Genomic DNA, 17,385 nt, shown 5'->3' on the forward strand with positions numbered 1-17,385 from the left:
TCCATGTGGCACGCCACCAACAGTCTCAATATAAAACCTCTCGCCTATAAAACACTGAACCCAAGCTGTTCCCTCCGTCAGTCAGCAATCAAAATCACATCTGAGAAAAGCCACATGTTTTCGTCATTTTCAAACACAATTGAGCTTTCCTGACTCAACTTACATCAACTCTCCAAAGCAAGGTACCCACAGTTCCCTGATCAAAACAATCAACAATAATATTCATCCAAAATTCCTGATGTAGACATGTGATTTTAAATAATCTGGATTCCAACTCTTGGGAAGGAGAGACAGGCAGCTTGATGAGTAGTGTTGGGAATTGGTTAAAATCTAATAATTGATGATTGGTCCATTACAACCGATCAATCATCGAAAATAATTGGTTAGCGTCATTTATCAAATGTTCCTGTTATCTTTGTTAATGCACACAAAAAATAAAGAAAAAAACGTAGTAATTTGGGGTTTTTTCAAATTGCATAAAGTCCATTTGCAAATTTCGCAAATTTAAATGATGATTAGTATGTTAGGAACACAGATTTCCTGGATTCTTTAAGATAAATTCATGACTTGGAACAAGCTTGTAGTGCTTTTGAAATGTAAATTTAATGACACAGACAAAACCAGCCTTGTGAAAAACATTGTTAATGCAAGTGTTCCAAGATTGGTTGCATTCGATTATGAGAAAACATGTTCGATTGCTTGGTCGTTTAGTCACTGCGACCAATCTTCGATTATTTCAATTAATCGGACCACCACTAGTGATGAGAGTGTAAGTTCATGGTAGACAGACACTGGGACAGTTACAAAGACAGAAAAAACAAAGGGGTAGGTAATATAAGTCGCAGGTCAGTGATGTGAAAATCAGATTAACTGATTCATCAAGAGGTCTCTTTCAGTGTGATGGAAGCTAAATACATTCCCTATTACTGTGCCAAAAGCCAGAGCTTCCTATCTCCCCCTAATCTCACTTACTATGATAATGGCAACTGAAGCTAACAGTATCAGGCAGGCTTACTGGGTGGCTGTTCTTTAATACCGACACATCTGCCTCAAAAGATCAGGTATACAAGTGGCATCATAAACATTCGCCTCATACATGACTTGCCATAAAGCCTGTATATATCTCACTGGGGCTGGTGGAACATTCATTGTTCATTTCACAGCAATTTCAACTTGGGATGTGTCATGTCTGCTTCATGCTTCATCTTGTTAATTTCACTGTTTTTTAATTTTTTAGAATAACACAGGCCAATTATTTAAATCTTACCATTAAATATCTATTTCCTTTAAATCAGATTTCTTTCCCCCAACTTCTACAGTTTCTCCATTTTTTGTCTTTACTTTTAGTTTCTCAACTTAATTCAACACTTTCTCATTCTTACAGTCTGGCTTTTAACATTTCTCTCACAGATTCTCACCCACTTTACAATGGTGAGTTGTCTACCACAGATTCTCACCCACTTTACAATGGTGAGTTGTCTACCACAGATTCTCACCCACTTTACAATTGTAAGTTGCTACCACAGATTCTCACCCACTTCACAATGGTGAGTTGTCTACCACAAATTCTCACCCACTTTACAATTGTAAGTTGCTACCAAAGATTCTCACCCACTTCACAATGGTGAGTTGTCTACCACAGATTCTCACCCACTTTACAATGGTGAGTTGTCTACCACAGATTCTTACCCACTCTACAATAGTAAGTTGCCTACCAGATTCTCACCCACTTTACAATGGTAAGTTGCCTACCACAGATTCTCACCCACTTTACAATCGTAAGTTGCCTACCAGATTCTCACCCACTTTACAATGGTGAGTAGTCTACCACAGATTCTCACCCACTTTACAATGGTGAGTTGTCTACCACAGATTCTCACCCACTTTACAATGGTGAGTTGTCTACCACAGATTCTCACCCACTTTACAATGGTGAGTTGTCTACCACAGATTCTCACCCACTTTACAATAGTGAGTTGTCTACCACAGATTCTCACCCACTTTACAATGGTGAATTGTCTACCACAGATTCTCACCCACTTTACAATGGTAAGTTGCCTACCAGATTCTCACCCACTTTACAATGGTAAGTTGCCTACCACAGATTCTCACCCACTTTACAATCGTAAGTTGCCTACCAGATTCTCACCCACTTTACAATGGTGAGTTGTCTACCACAGATTCTCACCCACTTTACAATGGTGAGTTGTCTACCACAGATTCTCACCCACTTTACAATGGTGAGTTGTCTACCACAGATTCTCACCCACTTTACAATTGTGAGTTGTCTACCATAAATTGGAGTATATCTGCACATCAGATAACACTTCTCCATGAAACAAGACGAGCAACATCATAATGATCGTCAGAACTAAACAATGTTTGCAATGACACCAGTCTACATGCCATGTCATCTGAACATCAAGTCCGATTAGAAATGTCATGTCGTGTTGTGTGATGGCCTAGCACTTGTACCCATGTCATCTCATGTAACCTACAAGTTTTAATGGCATGTTATTAAGAAACCTAAAAATTCAATCTCACCTCATTATAAGGACAGTATATATAATGCCATTTGTTGCAGTTCCACATGGACAAAACTGACATTATAATGAGGCATAGCTGTACACAACAAGAATCAATCGGGAAAAATAGAGACAGACTGTCCTACCAACAATCAAATATGAACTTAACAATAATTTGTTAATTACATAAAAAATCAAACATTTTTAGGTCTCTTTTTTCCTGCTTGATTTTACTTAAAAATACATAATTTTGGACTTACTTTACGACAAAGTCAAACTCCGCTCCCACCAGCATAATAATCCCTAGTAGAGTGGACACAGCACCATGGACGACAGGTGCGAATGTGTGCTCCAGCGACATCAACATGCGTCTATTGCGATTTCCAATTGATGTGATAAATCCCTGTAAGCAAGAAAGGCAAGTGTTACCAAATCATCAAAGCAAACAAATCCTTTATTGATGCATTTAAGATAATGTGGAATTAATATTGGATATATTTAAATGTAAAACTAAAATCAATATGAATCTCACCATGGAAATTTAATATAAATTGCTACTGAATTGGATATGTCCCTGTGGTCGTGTGTGGTCCTGTCACAAATCAGTTGAAGTTAAGCAAAGTTGGACACGGAGAGTCCTTGGATGGGTGACCGTGTTTGGCAACTTGAATCCTAAGAGTTTCTTGGACTTCAGTCCTGTTCCACAACAAAGCACATGTCTAATCGTAGGCAAGTGAGTTTGTTCAAACTTGCCTCTGTTCACCGAGCAGAAAAAGGGTACCCGGTGGGATGTGTCATGTGACTATTAACCTTCTAGCACCTCACAGGTAGCTTGGTTTATCCGGGGTAATAATCTGCTGTGATCTGATTGTTAGTGCTATCAGCATTCACCCAGTGAATGGAGTGTAGCGCATTATAACTGCACTTATTATTATTATTATTATCATATGTGAAAGAATGTGCAGCTGATTACAGCTGGGTGCACATGCAAGACATGACTACATAACCCAGCTCCAAGTAACTGTCAATCAGACAGCGATCTCACCTGACCTTTAGGGGCTGACGCTCAATCAGTAGCATGTGTGGCAAGACTTCCTATATTTATTCATACTAATGACTTTATAATCCTACCCAGTCTCATCCCACCCTAATCAATTACAAATCACTCGCCAGAACTTGTGGCTGAACATTTGACATTTGCATATTGTATTTTGTGTTGTTTTCTCAGTCTGAGAGGGGGATGGGAGGGGAAGGGGGAGAAGACCTACCACAGCCACGTGAAGGGTGAACTCGACTCCAATTCCCACCGTCATGATGAGGATGACGGCTGGTACAGCACTCAGCTTGATTCCAATAATCCCCATGAAGCCAAAAAGCTCCAAGAGTATCATACTCAGCACCACAACCTGCCAAATAAGGAAAATACTTAAAACTTAAAAAGACTGTTCACTACATAAATAAATTCAAAGCCCTAAAAATTAATCCTCACACCAATGGATGTTCGTAATTGAAAAATTCTTGCATTGGTAGTGTTCATGAAGGAGCTATACTTTAAAGTGTTCTTGAAATTGTTGCAATCATTTCGAAAAGTTCCATTGCCACAAATAAACATATGAATATGGGCAAACATTTAAATTCCTCTTCTGAAGCCATCTGTGCTATGATGGCTGTGTCAATAGGTTCCTCACGTGTGGAAGCAACATCCCTGCTGGGAAATATCTTCCATCCTTTTCTGCTATTGACATACTCCTACACATTGACAGCTACTGATTGTTGCTCAAACACTGTCTGCTGGTGTTTCTCTCGTTAGCCCTGATTTTCTTACCACCAAATACCTCATGCGGTTTTGGTAGTTAGCAAACAAAACTTGAAATTTAATTTTTTTTGTTCAAATAAAATTCACGAGAGCATGATTACTTTCTAAATTTGATGACGACACACGGTGGTCTAAATTTCGAAAAACTTATTCCATTTACATTGCCCAGAAAACTCAAGTATCTTTAACTGAAACAATTTTAATATGCTTACAAGGCATACTATATCTATACTTTACATATTATGTATATTAAACATATATATTTCTAGGACAATTTAAGAATCTGGTTGCATTGAAATTGATACAGAAAAGAATTAAATATGGATGGAAATGATAACATTACTGAACTGTAAATGAAATTGATATCTTTGAGAAGTACAGAACAATGAAATGTACATCTTATTAATGTCACTGAAATGTATGTGAAATTGGCGAAATTGAGACATTGGCAACACTGAATTGTGACACTGACAACAATGAAATCAGTAGGACACCTACCACAATAAGAGCGACCCATGGATTCATTAGCACCACTGTGAGGACGATGAAAGTGACAACCAGGCTACAGATGATTGACAGCATCATGTAGAAGCGCAGGTTGATGTACTGCTCCCAGTATGTGAAGGGAATTCCGCTGGGGTAGTTGGGGAGTCCCCTGGCCGAGAACTGGTCACAGATATCGCGGATGTTCACAATGGCCTTGATGGTTTCCTCCGTGTTTGACAGATTGGTCAGGTAAAACGGAAGCTGTGTATAGATCAGGGGCTGAGACTTGGGAACTGAAACAAGAAACGTCCATCATAATCACCACTTTTAGAAACCACACGATCTGAGTCAATACATGAAAAAACAAATAAAACACCCAAATCTCTCCCAGCGTACAATATCCAGAATTACATGCTTCAAGTTGTATAGTTGTCACAAGTGCTTGTGTTGAATGAAAATATTTCAACTGCTACCTACTTTTAAAGTTGACCTGATTCTTATCATCGATCCAGAAGTTTGGGATGGGATGGAAGTTTGCCTGTGAGGCAGTGTAAGCTATAACATCATTGGACGTCCACGCTGTCAAGAAGTTGTAGAACGCTGGCTGGTAGATGAACCCTTTGTCATCAACTAGTCGGATCTTATTTGCCTGATGAAAGTACAAAATATATATAAATTTATTAACCTGAACCATTTCTTAATAAGATCCATTTATCATCAATGAATTTTTCTTGTCTTACGTTTAATCATCCTTTATATTGATAAAATATATTTTTACTTAAAATTAGTACGTGTAATGTATACATGTAAATGTATGTGAAATGTGCATTGACATCCATTGAAGTGAAATGCACAAGCAATGCCTACCTGCTCCATGTCGACAGGCTTGTTGACATCCCCTGTCTGAACCAAGAGCTTGTATGCCATAACGGCCTCTGCTGTAGCATTGTCATACCATCCCTTCTCATAGAAGCGGCCATCTTGCTGTTCTCTGTCATAAGCTGTCTGAAGATCTGGAGACAGACAACAGACACACATTACACAGATGCCGACTTGAATATACATCACACTCTGAAACTGCCCAGTCAAGATGGTAACCCAGCAATACTGTGCAAGAAATAGACAAATTGAGGTGATATCAATGACAGCTAAAATTGACAAGATATATATAACATCCTACATTTGAGTGAGTTAAAACTTATGCCAGCCACATCATAAGAGAGAGAACTAAGATTTGGGGAATCAAACCCAGTCTTGGTCTGATGTTCTGACCACAAAGCTACCTTGGTTCCCCTTCTAACATGTGAAATGTACATACTGTCAATGACACTACAGAAATTGACATACCTGACAACCACTGCCTGAAGAGATCCAGCCAGAAAGGACGCACAGACACGTCTTCGCGCTTGATGATCTTGTCAACCCTTTGAAACGCTTTATGATATTCATACAACACATCCTGTCTCCCTGCATAGTCAAAGTTTCCCTGAGTTACTGCATAAATATTGTAGAAGCCAAAGTATTTGGTCTGTTCTTCCAGGAACTTCCGTTCCTTAGTTCCACGGGGCACAACGTCTGTAAGATCGAGACCATCCTTGACTTGTACTGTTCCCCAGATCCCCAGAATCAGGAACACAAAGAAAAACACAACCACAAACACCTGCAACAAAAACAGGAGGAAACTTCAATACTTAGCAAAACTATAATCATATACCGGTATACAGTCAAATCCTGATGAGTCGAATCTCTGGGGACCAAGTAATAGATTCGACTTATCGATGTATTCGAGACATAGGTATATCTATGAGGGTAGAAAAAAAGATGATCTAGTCCAAATTCCTCCGCCTAAGCATTTGTTTAACTAATGATTTCCCTATCACTATCACTGATTAGCACAGACAGTGATTTCCGTAAAATCACTAATCTGCCTTTTGAACTCACCCGTCAAAGGCGGAAAGGTGTGAGCCGTGCTGGTTTGTTAATTGGATCAGTTTGCTACACCAATCAACTTCTCATTCACTGACTTCGGCTTATGTATACAAGATTGCTGTTGTTTGAATATCATGGGACCAAATTTCCTTCTCGAGTCATCATGTGTATTTATGAGACGAATTCGTGTAACCGGTATTCAAATGACGACAACTATAACAGGGAATGGTCGGGAGCGACAGGTACTTCGAGTAATGCATAATATTCGAGACACCGGCATTGGACTCATCGGGACTTGACTGTATATTGTCATGACGCACCTACTGCTCATATGGGTACATATCACGATACCTGAGTCATGACATGGAATGTGTTAGCATATGTAATTTGCAGTGTTTTTGTGTGAAATTTCCCATGATCCATTGCCCTGCTGACAAATAGGTTGTTTCCATCTACCTGTTTGAATCATATGATTGGTGAACTTGGTCGTGTTATAATCATTTATAGCATTATACAATCAGATTCATTTTATTCCCATTATTTTCATATGAAAAGTTTCACATAAGATCAAGAACCAAAACAACTCTATAATAATCTTGCTAATTTTGCTAATTAATCATTTAACTTTTGCATTATAACACAGTTCCCAGGTTTTCCAAGCTGGTGTCGTGAGCAACCATAATCCCCAAAACAGCCTACGTCTTAAATAAACTGATACTGTGTTAGACCGTATAACACAAACACGTCACCTCACTCAATAAAATTGAAAATATTTCTGAAGAACACTATAAAAATGCCTTCAATCCCATGATAGTGTTCCTCAATAAAACCCTAAAGTCATGGGTCAATTTAAAAGCCATTGTCTGGACTGTAAAAATCCTGACTCTGGCTCGAGTTCCGCAATAACCTCAGTTTCGATGTCTCCATAGGTCTAGTTGAGAAATACCTGAATGGTTATTGTTACCTGGGGTTTCAAGCTCACCTGTAGGTGATGCTCGTTAGCAATCTACAACAGGTGAGAGCCAGCTATTGCTGTCATTCTGTCTATTGTATAAGCTCCAGATAATCCCCCTTGCTCAAACAGTGTAACATGATCTATTGATGCAAGTGGACAGAGACACACAAAGATCATACCTTGGTCGGCGTCTAATGATCACCGCAAACACTGGGGATGTGTTTATACTCCGCTTTATCAAATATCCAGTTAGAATTTCATGCTTTGGAGTAATCAACTCTTTGAAGGAATAGATCTCTCCTTTGATCACAAATGTACTGGTTTGAAATTGGGATTTCTAGTTAATCATATTGTTGTATTACTCAGCAAGTCCGAAACTGACGAGATTGAAATGGGTATGAAATATACATACCTTTATGGGAGTTTTCTGAAGAGAAGGTGCGTAGATATTAGTGGCGAAGCACGTGAGAGACCAGGAGAGACATTCGCGCTGAGCACGTACACATCGATCCCTGCATGTCGTGCTTTCTTCAGGTGTTAGACATTGACGAGATGACGTTGCCGATGGGCTACCTGCTAAAAGAATCACCAAATTAAATCATAATTTCACCTGTTTGATAAATATCAGTAATATCAACATACTCCTTACACATCTGCAAGATATTCCATGAGTTGTTTCTCTGAGTGAAATCAACACAATATGGACGTATGAACATCAATCACATTTCATCTTAGTTAAATCGTAATGATATTGACAGCATCTGTAACTCACAAGACCAGGGTCTTTATTTTCAAAGCTCTCTTAGCGCTAAGATAGTTGTATGTTAATGTTAATGTATGGCACTTACGACTATCTTAGCGTTAAGAGAGCTTTGAAAATCTAGGCCCAGAGGAATAAAGAGTTACTCCTCAGAATCAACATCGTACCATCACGTTGACAATTATAGACCCATGAAGATCTGGGTAAGAATTGGTCTTCAGCAACCCATGCTGGTCTGGCTTGCTGACTTAGTGGATGCATGTCATCGTATCCCAATTGTGTAAATCAACACTCATGATGTCAATCACTGGATTGCCTTTTCCACACACGCCATCACATAGCCAGAATATTGCTGAATGTGGCTTTAAACAAAATACCTAGACAATTATAAGGAATTATCACTTACCTGATGATGAAATGGAGTTATTCCGCTGTATAAAGGCACCATCATTGGGTGCAAGTGTGGTGATTGTGTGACCGCCATCGGGCGAGGAGTGGGTGATGGTGTTGTGCATGACGGTGTTGTAGCTGGGGGGGTGGGCTGTAGCTGGGTGGGGGACTGGCTTCCCGCTGGGGGGCTTCTACATCTTGGGGCTGGGGCTGGAGCTCTATCACTTGTGTTGTTCCAGGACTGACAGCAAAACAACGAGTTACAATCATGTAACATGATTTCAATTGTTTTTGATTGAAATGTTAAGTGATGCTTTATTACATTATATCATCCAATTTGTCATAACAAACAACGAAATAACAACAAGGAAATTATTGCTAATGAAAAGGACAACAATGGGTATATGTACCTTTGAAAACAACACAGGACATCCAAGCGCTTGTCTTCTCTTCGCACCAGGTCTAAACTGATGATGGCAGGGAATATAAGTAGAACTGAACCCATGTTGAACAAAACCAAGATTGCCGCCTGAAAAAAAGCATTTAGTATGAATTCAAATGGACACTAGAATCTCACAATATTTTTAAAAAGTATACCCAATCTGATCCAGCAAACAGCCATCCCCACAACTTAAATCCAACCCTCACTTATTTATTTTCTCATCTACTTTACATGTAAATCAATTAAGAACACTACAGTCTCCAACAGAAGGTGAAAGATCAAATTACTTGACCCCCAAGAACTCCACACAGTGTGGGTGGCAAACTCTCCGCAGCTCCTAAGAGGTTTATAGGCCTCTCCAGGAGGGTAATTGATTGTATTCGGGTCGTATAACAGGCCATTTGATGGACATCTGGCCCCACTTCCTGTCACGCTCAGTGCAGGCCCAGGTCAAGCAGGCCGGGGTCAAGCGTAATACAGAATATATCATTAGAACTAAATTGCTTGATAAAATAATAGAAAAAGACACAATGGTGAGAAAAGTTGCAATATCTGTAAAACTGCAACAGTTTTTAAAATAAGTAAAGACATTTACCTGTAATGAAAACGCTCGCAATGCTGGAATTGGGATAATGGCCGCTGTGAAAAAGGCGAGCATGTTGCTGATTGATGTCAATAGCACTGTGACACCAGTTCTCTTTAAACATTCACCTGTTTGCTCCTGAAAAGAAAACAACATCCATGAAACTATGTAATAAAAACACGTAATATTACGTTAAACAAAATAACTGTTTTTTAACAATTACTAAATGCTTAATGTTGATTCCCAGTAAGTTTATGTAAATATTAACCATGTACATGTACATAATTGAAATAGATTACAATTAACATAGCATGATCTGTAACAATCAAGAAGCAGAAAATATTTGTTTTCACAAAACAACTCTACAAATTTTATTTGCTGTGAAAGTGCAAACTTGCTGATACAGCATTTATCAAACACTGCCTCACTCACTCTCATTCAACATGTTTATGAACATTTGATAAGTTATGCAACTGTAAAATGTTGAAAGTGTTAACAATCTCTTGAAATATACATGCATCAATTTCAACAGCTGACATGTGACAGTGAAATGAAAGTCAAGTTGTTTCTTAGGAGCATGATGCTATTTCAGTTTCAGAACACAGTGAAACATGAAGAACGTAAGAGCAGACAGCGAGTTGTAGAACAGACCATGACGTCGTGCAATAGACATGACAATGACATGTGAAACACATGGAGGAACAGTAAGAACATCAATCAGATCAATTACCACTGAACTTACGTCGTCCAAGAAAGCACTGAACACAAACGACAACATATCATTTCAGGTATTCGTGACACTTAGAAACAAACAAGTTATACTCTACTTAATAACAACCAGTTCTACACAAGTGTCAGCAGTTTATATTTAAGTTAAAAGAATGAGTTCATAGGAACATAGCTTTCAACCATATCATAGGAACCTGTATTGATGTAATGAAGCCCTGTGATGACACAGATGGACTGAGAAACAGGACATCCAATACACATACTGTACTACTGGCTTGGGAGAAACTTACAATTAACAACAAGAATTGGGTTTGTTTGTGAACGGTGCAATTTTAGAATGAAACTTATGTTGTGAAGTCAGTGTTTCACACACTACATAATGTTATACATTGCATGTATTTCAACAATAAAATTTGGATAAAGCAACATTCTCCAAATATGAAAGAATTTTGTCAAAGAAGTGTTACACGGAAAGTCTCAATGATAACAGACTGGAGCACCCCTGTATCCTGTCATGCCAAGGAAAGCCCAGAGTGAAATCCTGGTTGAATTTACAACAAATAATATCAACACTGGGTCAAAAGAAACCAACATGTTTCACATTTCTTTCATTTGTGACTTTTACAGTAACCCCTGGCCCTGAAATGTACATGTTTTTGACAGGTTTTTGACGCCTCAACACGTTTGTTTCACCAGGTGGTCTGAGTCCAGACTGAGGGGGGTCGGATCTCAACAAAGCATACCTAGCGAGGATGAATGGTCCAGTTCACAATGATTAGAAGAGCAATGTGCACAAGATAAACAGGAAGCTGTTCAGTAGCAGTGAGGTAACTGACAATTCTAACCAACACGGACAGATAATGACGTTCCTCATTAACCCGAGTGTTTGAAGTTCTGGTTGGTCAGTATTTGATGTGGACTCTACTATGCTGACCACTTCTCTAACCCACGCCTGACCATACTGCACTGACCGGTGGCTAGTGTTGCCACTGGACCAGATAATTACCAAACTTCAATATAATTAATTTACTGGGATTTCAAAACAAGGGCCTTCATGTTGTTTACCCAGGTGTTCCTGGTCGATATTTCAGAGACTTAAAGCTAACAAATTGAACATCTCTCTTCCTGTTTAGTTAACTAATCAAAAGTAAATACACTTCTAAACATCCTGTATATACACAAAAACTACATGAACACCAAGTATAATGAAGCTTTTAATGAATATTATCCAAAACAAAAGTCTGAGAATCGTCATAATGTCTCATAACCAAAACTAAAATAAAACAAATTATTTTGCTCATGTGTTGATAGTAACCAACTAAGTATCTTCCCGAGAGTCTACAGCTGGCTGTTCTTGTTCGAACCGCCCCCCCCCCAGGCGCTGTTAGATAGTGTATTGTGTAACGTAACTCTAAACAAAGGGAGATAATGATGAAGAAGACCACCCAAAAAGTAATCTGAAAGGAATGCTAGACCCATTTCCATTCTTTCAATGTATACAAACATGTCATGTTAAAAAAAACTTGTTTTCCTTTCTGTAAGCAGATCCTATGAGTGCTTTTAACCCTAATGATGCCATTGATATTTTTTTGGTAACAAAAATTAAAAGCATGAAAAACCATGTCTTTTAAGTAACAAATAAAACCCAGCAGTTTCAAATTATCAAAGATTATGTTAACTAAGTAATTAAATGCAGAAATGATTTCATAGATAGATTAGAATTAATTTGAATCCAAACCGAAAGAAACAAAATTACACAGCAGAAATGGTACCATTAAGTCTTAACCATTTTTATCACCACACAACAGCCATTATGATTGGACATAGTCTAAATACAAAGACGCCAAGACAAAATCTCCTTAACGGCTAAAGCAGCACTTGGGAAGCTGAACAATGGAAACACAGTGCAACAGAACTGAGATACGGGCGACCAAGAACAATGGGATAGCATCTGTAAGCGCCAATGTATTTAGTCTACTACGTAATTGTGTATATTTGTGGCTGTGATTTCTTCGCCTATGAAGAGACTGGCTCCTCATCTTGTGAGGCTGTATTGTTCAAAGTAGATCCCTACTTAACCTGAGAAATGAGATGCAAGAAATTTTAATTTGGGGACGGAAACTATGGCTTTGTGATTAAATTATGTTGGGCAATTGCGTATCTAATGAAATATGTGCCCAACATGCAGGTGATGTGTATTTGACACTGACATGGAATGACGTAAATACTGAAATAGACATGAATCTGTGCCTGTAATGCTGACACTATATCAACAATGACATAACATCAAAGAGCAATCAACAGGTGAAATCCGACACACATTATGGTTAATTTCATTAAACGTTAATATCTCTACATGAATATAATTATCATTTTTTCATTTGGTTATACACATGTACAAGCTGTTAAGGGCTGACTGACTACCCAATGGATACACTGACTGACTGACTGAGTTTAGTTTTACGCCGCTTTTAGCAATATTCCAGCAACATCACGGCCGGGACACCAGAAATGGGCTTCACACATTGTACCCATGTGGGGATTCGAACCCGGGTCTTCAGCGTGACGAACCAACGCTTTAACCACTAGGCTACCCCCCCGCCCCAATGGATACACTAGTAGTTATGTGTGTTAGTAAAGCTTGCTATGATCATGTACATTGCAGGAAATCGGCAACACTTACAGAATATGGTATTTTGCTTTGTCCAATTTCCCCATGCGTGTGTGCAATCAAGAACATATCATCCACACCTAATCCAAGAGCAAGAAATGGGATTATCTGAAAAGGAAAATGACAAAATAAATAATCTTTAACAATTCTACATTAACATTAGAGAAAATATAACAATTTTCTCAAGATTTTGATTAAAATAAATAACATTTATAATTGAACAAATATTTGATGAAATGGTGGCTGTACCTGTGTTGTGGATGCATTGAACTTAATTCCCAGAACAGAACACACTCCAAGACCTGCCGCCACTGACAGCGCCACCAGCAGCACTCCAGCCATTCCAATACCACTCTGGGAGTGGACAGCATCGTTCCATTTCAGTAGAGACACACAAGCATAGACAAACTGCAAGAGATTGTCAGTCAGTTAATCGTGATTGCAATTATATAATTTGGTTATGAAACAAATTATTATTATTATCATATGACAAGTGGGTATTCTAAATTGAAAGCAATTCAAGCACTTATTGAATTTAATATTAAACTAAAAGTTTGCTGTCATTTAATTTTGTTTACACTGAATTAATGAATTAATATACACTTACCATGAGCACATATCCCAGCACAACTCGGACACCACTTATACTTGAGAAATCTTTCATGATATCCAACAATGATGTGTACGAGAATGCATAAACATTATCTCGAGCAGTGTCATTAGCAATCTTATTGAGGATCTGAAATTAAATTTAACATTTTAGTGACGAGAAACCCAAACAATTACATGCATGGTGAGCCAAAATGAAATACAAGGTCATGTATTTTATGTTGTTCTTTAATTTATAGTTTGAAAATTTAGAAGAAAATCATCAATGAAACACTACAGATAACTCAATTACAACACATTTGAAAATATATTTTGCACTTACCTCTGAGAAATTCCGCTGCCATGTTTCCAGTGCTCTCTTTGCATGTTCTTGAGACCAAGCCACACTGGCAACTTCACTTGTCTGATCAAAATATTCAAACATTTCCTTTTCCCCATCAGCTGGAGAACAGACTGAAAGGCCTCCACCCTGAAATATACATGTACAGTTGCCAGTCATTGTCATACGGTATTGACATGGTGTTGACGGCTGATTGATAAATGGGACATCGGTGGATGTGACATTGGCAGCAGTGATATAAAGAAACACTGATATAGACAGCAATGATATGAACAGCATTGGTATGAACAGAACTGATATTGACTGCACTGATATTTACAACACTGATATTGACAACACTGATATTGACAGCATTGATATTGACAACACTGATATTGACAGCAATGATATTGACAACACTGATATTGACAGCAATGATATTGACAACACTGATATTGACAGCAATGATATTTACAACACTGATATTGACAACACTGATATTGACAACATAGATGACTATGATACTTAACAGTGTGATGATGACAGTGGTACAGAGTGGACACAATGTGGACATACTGACCTGATGATGTGGCCAGTCTTGTTCTTCTTGACGCCGCCCACGATCAGGTCCTCCTCCCAGTGCATGTACTTGGTAGCAAACCCACTGCAGCCATTTGTCAATTCTGCCCCAATGTCTGGGATCTGTACAAGAAATGTACCCATGAAACATCACTATGGAAAATCAAAAATCCAGTTTTGAAGCAAACCCATTTAGGTTGTGCCTCTAGCATAATCCAGATAAGATTTATACAACATTAAAATAAAATAAAAATTTCAACAGAAAATCAAAGTTGATATTTCCTTGAATAGTCAGTGTTATTTCAAGTCATAAAAAAGTTTGTTTCAATGTTTAAATTTTTGTAAAGATATGCATTCACATTTCACTACCAATACTAGACATAATATCATAAAAAAATATATGCATAATTCCAACTTCAAAAAGATTCTCACAGGTGTGGTAGTCAATAATCATTTTCCATTAGGGGCAACAAGTAATAGAACAATAAATACAGGATAATGAGCAAGATGCATCAGGCAATCAGCCACAAAGCTTTCATCTCAAATTGGTTCAGCAATCCCGAGGACAGTAGTGAAAAGATGTGGGATTCTATGGGAACTTCATCAGCAGAGGTATGCTGCTGTATGAATGCAAGAAGTATCAGATTTAGTAACTTCATTATGAGGCTTGGGTCACGGGAGTTTATTTCAATAAAGCAATTTTTTCAAATGTGGGCTGGTGTGTGGCGGCCTCATTATTCTGTGTTCATTTCAAAATAGGCATCGTTGATAGCTGTTGGCATCGCCATAAACATTTTGGCTTCAGTTATGACCCAAATATTTATAGTTTTTTTCACAATTTTAGAATTTTATGATCCAAACATCTTTGCTGACTTAAAAGTTTTATTCTACCTCTTAGAAAAAGTTATGTAAAAGAGGTATGAAATTCATTATACCAAAATACTTGGACCAGGAAAGATAGATTAGTATATTTTTTACTCTGAATAAAGACATTTTACGATTCTCCGTGAAATTCAAATTCCTAAATATATTAATAACAATACAATGCTGTATGACCGAAGTATCACAGGTCATATGATCTATACAGAGGACCTTGCAGCAGACACCAGAGGCCATATGAACAAGGTCCAAAAGGCTATGTGATAAAATATCAGGGGCCAGTTGATCCTGGCATCAAAGGCTTTGATATCCATTTATCAGACACAGAGGCCATGTGATCACATATCAGACACCATCTGATTCAGATATCACAAGCCATATAACACAGGCCATGTGATCACATATCAGACACCATCTGATTCAGATATCACAGGCCATATGATCTACACAGAGGCCATGTGATCAAATATCAGAGACCATCAGATTCAGATATCACAGGCCATATGATCTTCACAGAGGCCATGTGATCACATATCAGAGACCATCTGATTTAGATACGATATGGATGCCCTATGATCTACAAAGAGGCCATGTGATCTGGGGTCATGTGATCACATATAAGAGGTCGTGTGAACCAGACAGGCCATATGATTCAGAATCAAAACCTTGGCCAAAGAGAACCACAGCCTTTCGTCAGTGCCTTTCTTTCAGTACCAGCGTGTCATGAGCTGTTTCCTTTGTCCAACCTAAACATATCTACTAACTGTGAACTGTGACACGCTGACAGAATCAACTGTAAGTATAAATGTCACCACAGATGAATCCAGTCGCAGGAACATGCTACTAAGCCACCAATCACTGCTGGTAGAGAAAATGGGCAACGCACTCAACAGGTGATGCCAAACTGCCATCACAGTCAAATATTAAAACGCCATCTAGCCAAATATCCACACTGAGAATAAAAGTGAACATTGAGCAAAAAAAAATCAAACACTTACATAAAGGGAGTCGCAAAATTGATTTAAGTGGTAACACCAACATGTAACCCAAGCGGCAGCAATAGACGTGCAATAGACGTCCACCTGACCGGTGTGGGGGTGCAATGGGCGAGTCATGTGTCCTCCCATGCCTATTCTTACCCTTACAATTAACACTGTTTACATCTGTTTATAGCTAGAAGGGAACAACTTGCGTTAACACTGCAAGCCAGGCCAGGTTTTGATAAAACTGCAGAAATCACACGTATTCCAACACACTTGGTCTTGCTACTCACGTAAAGAAAACATTCGTTATCACAACCTCAAAGGTGTGTTTGTTCCCCCATACACTTCCCTCAATGCCACCCCGATGTCTCTCATTCAGGGTCAATGGCCTGACCCTCCGGGCGGCAGGGGGGCAAGGAAGCTACCCTAATAGAGAAACACTAGCATCTAGGGGCACACACATTTCCAAGCAAGTTTCCTGTCTCCATCAGCCTGAAATGTTGACTATGGATGAAAAATTGTTCTTACCTCTTTTGAGTAAAAGTTTGGGGCAGATTCGGGACATTCTTCATCATGTGGGTTGAGGCAGGGTTTCGTCATGTAGGCATCATATATCCCAGCCTGGAATACACGACACGACACTGACAGGAAACTGACAAGATATTGGCGTAATATTGACATAACATAGAAGGTATTTACAAGATATTTCAAAGCTATTGACAACCCTCTG

At 38.6% G+C, this 17,385-nt stretch overlaps 1 protein-coding gene across 1 annotated transcript in view; it reads right to left on the reverse strand.

The window, feature by feature from the left end:
* The window catches only part of LOC124258525 (protein patched homolog 1-like), a 63,146-nt gene that overhangs the window by 15,568 nt on the left and 30,193 nt on the right, over positions 1 to 17,385 (reverse strand). Inside the window, 18 exon segments of the mRNA XM_046692597.1 lie at positions 2,786 to 2,928; positions 3,794 to 3,931; positions 4,840 to 5,120; positions 5,305 to 5,476; positions 5,695 to 5,840; positions 6,175 to 6,487; positions 8,124 to 8,287; positions 8,878 to 9,008; positions 9,010 to 9,102; positions 9,272 to 9,390; positions 9,899 to 10,024; positions 13,299 to 13,394; positions 13,536 to 13,694; positions 13,894 to 14,025; positions 14,218 to 14,330; positions 14,333 to 14,364; positions 14,795 to 14,916; positions 17,184 to 17,276. Coding sequence (XP_046548553.1) covers positions 2,786 to 2,928; positions 3,794 to 3,931; positions 4,840 to 5,120; positions 5,305 to 5,476; positions 5,695 to 5,840; positions 6,175 to 6,487; positions 8,124 to 8,287; positions 8,878 to 9,008; positions 9,010 to 9,102; positions 9,272 to 9,390; positions 9,899 to 10,024; positions 13,299 to 13,394; positions 13,536 to 13,694; positions 13,894 to 14,025; positions 14,218 to 14,330; positions 14,333 to 14,364; positions 14,795 to 14,916; positions 17,184 to 17,276 — 2,573 coding nt within the window.

This window comes from Haliotis rubra, unplaced genomic scaffold (genome assembly GCF_003918875.1).
Source record: "Haliotis rubra isolate DU_JTF1 unplaced genomic scaffold, ASM391887v1 Scf696, whole genome shotgun sequence".
Classification (NCBI taxonomy): Eukaryota; Metazoa; Mollusca; class Gastropoda; order Lepetellida; family Haliotidae; genus Haliotis; species Haliotis rubra.